General features: G+C 37.8%; 1 protein-coding gene across 1 annotated transcript in view; it reads right to left on the reverse strand.

Moving 5' to 3' along the window:
* Positions 1-7,913: 7,913 nt before the first annotated feature.
* The window catches only part of LOC106323493, an 8,806-nt gene continuing 8,425 nt past the window's right edge, over positions 7,914-8,294 (reverse strand). The window contains exon 9 of the mRNA XM_013761605.1: positions 7,914-8,213. Coding sequence (XP_013617059.1) covers positions 7,914-8,213 — 300 coding nt within the window. The remainder of the gene's footprint in view (positions 8,214-8,294) is intronic.

Raw genomic sequence — 8,294 nt, forward strand, 5'->3', positions numbered from 1 at the left:
CGGTTGATCATCATTTGCATAATGAACATAGTTACCATCAGGAAAAGCAGATGGTAGATTGTGATAAGGTTCATGATATGGTAGTTGATGCATTCGTAGCGCATGATGAAGATGAAGAACCTAATATAGATGCAAAAAAGTTTTACAAAATGTTAAACGCGGCGAATCAACCACTTTACAGTGGTTGTAGAGAAGGTCTCTCTAAATTGTCGTTAGCTGCTAGAATGATGAATATTAAAACTGATCACAATCTACCTGAAAGTTGCATGAACGAATGGGCAGACTTGTTTAAAGATTATTTGCTCGAAGACAATGCGTCTGCTGATTCTTATTATGAGATTCAGAAACTGGTTTATAGTCTTAGGTTGCCTTCGGAGATGATAGATGTTTGCATCGACAACTGCATGATCTATTGGGGAGATGATGAGAAGCTAGAAGAATGTCGATTCTGCAAGAAGCCACGATTCAAGCCGCAAGGACGGGGACGTAATAGGGTACCGTACCAAAGGATGTGGTACCTACCAATTACAGATAGATTGAAAAGATTGTATCAATCAGAGCAGACTGCTGGAAAGATGAGATGGCATGCCGAGCATACTCAGACGGATGGTGAGATGGTTCATCCATCAGATGCAAGAGCCTGGAAACATTTCAACAAAGTACATCCAGATTTCGCTAGCAATATCCGGAATGTGTATCTCGGATTATGCACAGATGGATTTAGTCCGTTCGGAATGTCAGGGAGACAATATTCATTGTGGCCAGTCTTTCTTACTCCATACAACCTGCCACCGGAGATGTGCATGCAACGGGAGTTTTTATTCTTGACCATATTAATACCCGGTCCGAAGCATCCAAAAAGGTCACTTGATGTTTTCCTACAACCACTGATAAAAGAGTTGAAGGATTTGTGGTCAATAGGGATGAGGACGTATGACTGCTCAACGAAGAAGAATTTTACGATGCGAGCTATGCTTTTGTGGACCATAAGTGACTTTTCTGCCTATGGGATGTTGTCTGGATGGACTACACATGGGAGATTAGCTTGTCCATATTGTAATGGAACGACAGATGCGTTTCAACTGAAGAATGGTAGGAAGACAAGTTGGTTCGATTGCCACCGTCAATTTATTCCCATTAGCCATCCGTACCGAAGAAACAAGAATTTGTTTAGGCACAAAAGGGATGTGAGAGACACTTCTCCTCCATATCTAGCTGGAGAACAAATTGAAGCGCAAATCGACTACTACGGAGCTAACGAAACAGTTCGTTGTGGTGGTAATTGTCATGTCCCTCGTAATATGCACGATTCTTACGGTGTTCATCACAACTGGCACAAGAAGAGTATATTTTGGGAGTTGCCATATTGGAAGGATCTTCTTCTGCGCCACAACCTCGATGTGATGCATATAGAGAAGAATTTCTTTGAGAACATCATGAATACAATATTGAATGTCCCAGGGAAGACAAAAGACAACATAAAATCGAGGTTGGACTTGCCGGATATTTTCTCAAGAAGTGAGTTACATATAGGAAGCAATGGACAAGTTTCCGTTCGGATATTCAGATTGTCTTCAGAAAAAAAGTCGGTGTTGTTCAACTGGGTGGCATCAGAAGTGAAGTTCCCCGATGGGTATGTTTCGAATCTCTCTAGATGTGTTGAAAAGGGTCAAAAGTTCTCCGGGATGAAGAGTCATGATTGTCATGTATTTATGCAACGACTACTGCCCTTTGCATTTGCGGAGCTACTTCCAACAAACGTACATGAAGCACTTGCAGGTACGTAGTGTATTATATCACAATAATTTACAAAATAATATATGACTAACAATGTGTTTATTTTTTTTTTAATATAAAAGGCATTGGAGCATTTTTCAGGGATCTGAGCACACGCACTCTTAAAGAAGAAGTTGTGGAACAGCTTCAGGAGAACATTCCCATCTTATTGTGCAACTTGGAGAAGATATTTCCTCCCGGAGTTTTTGACGTCATGGAGCATCTAGCTGTCCACCTCCCATATGAGGCATTGCTTCGTGGACCTGTACATTACGGATGGATGTATCAGTATGAGCGAGCCATGAAATATTTGAAGGGAAAAGCAAAGAACCTCGCCAAAGTTGAAGGTTCTATAATTGCTGGAAGTTTGACGGAAGAAGTTTCTCACTTCACATCGTACTACTTTGCGTCAAAAGTACGTACCCGAAAAAGAGCTCTAAGAAGATACAATGATGGTGGTGTCACGCCAACATATGCAGTTGCTGGTGTTCCAGACATCTTTAGCCAGATTGGACGACTCGGTGGAAAATTAAAAGAGGTTTGGTGGTCGAGTGAAGAAGACGCTCATAGTGCACACACCTATATTCTACTCAATTGCGAGGATCCATTGATGCGTTATTTTGAAAGGTATTATATATGGACACTTCTAAACACATATAAGTATAAGTTATATAATTGCCAAAGATTAATTAATATAAAATGTGATTTTGCAGTCTATTTGTTTCTCAAGTCGAAGAAACATTCCCAAGTATATCCACAAGTGACGTATACAAAAGGAAAGATCAACACTTTATTAAGTGGTTGAAGAATCATGTATTAACTCAAACTCTTTTTTCATACATGATGACGATGCAGATTATTCTAAGTGGTTACACGAAGTAATTCAATCTCCACTTGTAAAGGTCACCACATCACAGATGTATTTCACACGAGGCTATACTTTTCATACATATGACTATGGTAGACAGCGGGCGACCAGTAACTATGGAATATGTGTGAAAGGGGAAACAGATTTCTACGGGATCTTGACGGAGATTATTGAAGTCGAATTTCCAGAGATACTGAATCTGAAATGCGTCCTCTTCAAATGTGAATGGTTTGAACCCGTCGTCAACAGAGTTGTTTGGTTTAACAAATTCGGTGTAGTTGATGTCAATGGTGGACGAAAGTACAACAAATTCTTTTTTAGCCATACATGAGCAAAATAAATTAATTTCTACGTTTTCTTTATTTTTGCAGGTACAACAAATTCGAGCCTTTCATCTTAGATTCACAAGCAGACATCTAACAAATTCGGTGTAGTTGATGTCAACGGTGGACGAAGGTACAACAAATTCGAGCCTTTCATCTTAGCTTCACAAGCAGACCAAGTTAGCTTCCTTCCATACCCTCGGATGAGAGATTCAGGTATAAATTGGTTAGCAGTGATCAAAGTTACACCTCGAGGACGAATCATCAGTGGAGAAAAACCACCATTGTAAGAAGAACATATAAATGAAGTCGAGGAACCTGAACAAGAAATTGATGACATCCTTCTCATTGATCCGCATAATCATGAGTACAAAGATCTTACCGACGATGCCACAGACGAAGCTGTTGAAGACGAGTTTAATAAAAATGATGATGTTTCTAGTGATGACGAGAATGTCGATGTATCTGATTGATGTATTTGTTTTTAATAAGATTGATTTTCACTCTTAATGCATGTGATTTGATGGATTGAATCATGAAAAACTATTTATATAATTTGACTTTGTGTAAGGTAACAGGAGTTTGTATTAGAAATAAGAGATTGAGATTATAAGTTAAGGAATTGTGGTTTTAGAATATGGGGTTTGGAATGGAAATAATAGTTTGAGGTTAAAGGGAAGATGGGTTTGAGGTTTGGAACATATGAAGTATAAGATAAGGAAGATTGGGTTTGGAGTTTTGGATTTTAGGGATTTAAACATAATTCTCGTAATTTCATCGTAAACTAACGAGGAAATTAAGACGAAAATAACGAGGGACTCGTTAATTCCACGTAAGCACAATTCGTCTTAAAGACCTCGTAATAGAAAAACACGGGCCTCGCTATTTCCTCGTAAATAATAACACCGTCCTTGCTAATTCCTCGTAAATGAACGACCAATAAAAAAGAAGAGAAGAAAGATACTGAAATCATAGAAGGGAAGAAACAAGGCGAGACCTATGTAAGTCTAGCTTTGAGAAGCAAACTGGTGTGTATTTATAGGAAATTTTGAAAGGTTTTACGACCAATTAGCTTCGTCTCCTATCTCGTAAATAAAAAAGCGGATCTCGCTAATTCCTCGTAAGCGAACGAGGAAATTACGAGGAAACCCAACACGAGTAACGCTAGTTCCTCGTTAAAGAGAAGATGGGTTTCTGGTTTGGGATTTGGGGTTTCGGATTTTAGGGATTTAAACATAATCATCGTTATTTCCTCGTAAGCTAACGAGGAACTTACAACGAATTATAAAATAATCATCGTTAATTTCACGTAAGCACAATTCGTCTTAAAGACCTCGTAATAGGAAAACGCGGGCCTCGCTAATTCCTCGTTAATCAATGAGGAAGTTACGAGGAAACAAAACACGGGTCTCGCTAGTTCCTCGTAAAGTTACGAGGAAATTACGACGATTACTAATTTTTTATATATAAACGCGAGCTTCGCTCTCCCATTTCCTCTCCACTTCCTCTCTCTTTCGTAGCTATGGTACGTTCTCTCTCTATTTCCTCTCTAATTTGATTAGTTTAGGGTAGATTAGGTGGTTAGTGTAGGGAATTTAGATAGGTTTGCTGATTTTTTGTTAATTAGTGATGATTAGGTGGTTAATGTAGGGAATTTAGCTAGATTTATAAAATTTGTTATTTATAAAATTTGCTAATTACTGTTGATGTTAATTTAAAATTTTTTTTTTTTTTTCAGACGACTTACTCCCCATTACAGACAGATGTACGGTGAGCCTGGTAGTCGTTTAGACCCGTCGTTTTTTTTAGCCCCCGGTTCTTCTTCAGCTCCCTGTTCTTCGGGTCCGGAGACTGTCCTCGAGACTCAGCCTTCTCATAGAGTCTCTCGGTCGCCTTCTTCTAGTGCACCATCGGTTCCCCCTGTGCCTCCTCTGATGTCCGCCAAGATTCATCCCGATTTGATGGTGCCTCCGAGTGCTCCTTACTCGCAGTACACTGTCGAGGACATTCTTGGTCAACCAGGCAGAGAAGGTTTACCAGTCATAGACCCCGACCGACCGGACGGAACTTTGTGGTATGTTACATTAATTATTATTTTTTAATTCTTTTAAAATTCTTTTATAACTTTAATAAATAATTTATACTTTAAATTTGTTTTTTCAGGTTTGAGGTTGACGGATGTCTTGCAGTGAACGTAACCGACACGATGAAATGTTACTTCTCCATGCCACATCCGAACTAGAAAAAGACGCCGATCTACGCCAGAAAGACGTGGTTCAAAATTTACGTTGTAAGTACTATTCATTAATTATATATACTTTTACTTTTCATGATTTATATATATTTTTTAAAAACTAATTATTAATTTAATTTTTTTTTTCAGCAAAAATATCATTGGTCCATGGGGGTCAATGAGAGGGTGAGGAAAGCGTTTTACGCGAAGGCGAAAGTTCGCTTGTTGGACACGATCTCCAACTGGAATGGTGACTGGATCGTGAAGGGATATGAGCGTGGCAAACCCGCTGAGCTCACTACGGATGTGTGGGATGGCCTCATCCGTTATTGGCGGGATCCTGAGTCCATCAGAATCGCCCAGGCTTGCTCTGCCTCCCGTAACACGGTAGATGAGCACGGCCACTGGCCGATGCTTCACTCTACGGGCCAAAAACCCCACGCCGGTGTCCGTTTGGAAATGGTAATTAAATATTTTATTTAATTAAATTTTTAATATATATATATATATATATATATATATATATGTATATTCTAACTTTCTTAAATGTTTTTAAGCCAAAGAGACGGGACAACTCCCGTCTCTTATGCAACTTTACGAGAGGACCCACAAGAATAAGGCGGGCCAATTTCTAGATGGCAAGTCCGAGCAAATCTTCAACGACTTGGTTGTTCAGGTTGACGACCGCCAGACCCAGCTGACCCAGCAGTCCACCGACGGATTACCCGTCGCCTTATCCACTTGAAGTGGATAAGATTTACGAGGAGGTAAATTTTTTAAAATTTTTATTTTTTTATTATTCATTTAATTTAACTTTAAATTTTTACTAACAATATTTATTTTTTGTTTTTAAGATTGTCCCTAAGAAAAAGGGACAGACGTTGGGGATTGGTTCAGTCAATGATGTTCCGAGAGCCACATCGTCTTATGGTCAGACACGGGAATATGAAGTCACTCAGCTGCGTCGAGAGTCCGAGCAGCTGCGTAGAGAGTCCGCTCCGCTGCGTAATGAGATGGACTCGACTCGATCTGCGTTCACAGCTCGTGTGGGTGGACTCGAGGGCTTCTTGGACGTTGTAGCGGCCACAAATCCGGAATGAGAGTCCTTGTTGAGGAACATGCGACGACAAAATCCCATTCCAGGCGAGTCATCATCCGACACACATGCCGAGGTGGATGTAGAGAAGAGGAGTGATGAATTCTACCGGGCGATGAACGACTCTTAGTTCTTTTTTTCGGTTGTTGAATTATAAATTCAAAACTTATTTATATATAAAATATTTCGGTATTCATTTTTCTTAAAATTTTAATTTTATTAATAAATTAAATAATTTTAATTATTTTTTTAATTATATTTTTAAATGCTGTAAAATAAAAAAACGAAGTAAATTCGTAGCTAATTTACGACTTATTTACGTGGAAACTTTACGAGGAAATGACAAGGAAGAGTAAACGAGTATTTTACGAGGAAACATTTACGAAGAAATGATGAGGAAAGATAAACGAGTATTTTACGAGGAAATACTTTCAAGGTATTTACGTGTACTTTACGAGGAAATAGTTTCGAGATATTTACGTGTATTTACGAGGAAATATAGTGACCTCCTTTTGTGGAATATTTACATGGTCTTTACGACGAAACGATGTACTTTGTCTTTACGACGAAATCTATTCCTCGCTAAGTTAGGACGAATTGGCGAGGAAATATGTGTTACGACGAACGAGTAACGACGAAACGTGTTTCCTTACTAATTCCTCGTAAAGCCTCTTTTACGACGAAATCAAGAGGAATACCGCCGTCGTTAAACTTATGTTTTCTTATAGTGTTAGGCTTCAACCTGTTAGCCCAAAATAAGGCAGTTTAATAAAATAAATATTGAAAGCACATAAATATTTTTTAACTCCGAATAATTAAAATATTAAAAACTATGAAAATACTACATATCATTTTATAGCCGACAATTCTATTTTTTTTTTACTTATAAGGATTCACTTCTAACTGCATCATTTAAACCACTTTATGAGATCCATGCTTAATAACTGCAGATCTCTCGTAAACATTTTCTCTTTTAATTTGTATAGTTTTGTCTTTTTAGAATTGAAAATCTAGACATCCTACTATATAAAAGGGACTAAATTCAAGGCTTTTGGGATTATCCACCTCAGCCGAAATATTCTCATCCAAAAAGAATTAGAAATAAATGTCATTTAGAAGATAATTAACTAATATACGACTTTTGATATTTCTAAAAATTTCAAATTTGTAACTGCTAATTTATTAATAGAATCATATATCTATATTGGATTATGTTCTATTTTTAATCGTTAGACTTCAAGGGTAAATAAATTATTAATTTATAATATATATAGTTTATAACTTTATATTGTAGTTATAAATAATGAGAAAATAACCAGGGAGGGTGAAGAAGCTCATGTAAAATTATGTAATTAAAATGGTAAAATGGTGAGTATGATGAGGTGAATCTAAGAAAATTTGTTGTACAAATTATGGTGCTTTATTTGTCCATTATAATGATTTAAAATAAAATATATATTCACATAAATAAGTCAATATTTGTTGTTGTTTTTTTTGGTAAGATGTTAAGATTATCATTTTCTGAAAGGTTACATTGTTGTTTTTAAACAACTTATTACATCAAGGAAACAAAAGCAGCCAACAACAACTCAAAGTAAAAAAAGCCTTAAGGAGGTCTTATACAAGAAAGATAAAAAGAAGTAGAGAAGAAGAGAAAGAAGAACTTGCCGGGTAAGAGAGGAGACGGTCACGCATCATACGGTCGAGAGAGGCAAGGATGACTGATGAAGGTGAGGAGACAGCTGTGAACACACGAACATTACGCTCTTTCCACAGCAGGTAGATGGCTGACTGAAAGTAGGGCTTGATGACTGGAGTAGCATGCGCATCTGCGTTGATGCGAGGTTGATTGATCCAGGCTGCAACAGAGTGTAGATCAGCCTGAGGAGAAATCCAAACTTCAGCAGCAAAAGGCTCCTATATCAAGCGAGAGAAAGAGCACTCAAAGAAGAGATGATGGTGAGTCTCTATTTCCAGATTACAAAGGACGCACGTTCC

The sequence above is a fragment of the Brassica oleracea genome, chromosome C2 (genome assembly GCF_000695525.1).
Source record: "Brassica oleracea var. oleracea cultivar TO1000 chromosome C2, BOL, whole genome shotgun sequence".
Classification (NCBI taxonomy): Eukaryota; Viridiplantae; Streptophyta; class Magnoliopsida; order Brassicales; family Brassicaceae; genus Brassica; species Brassica oleracea.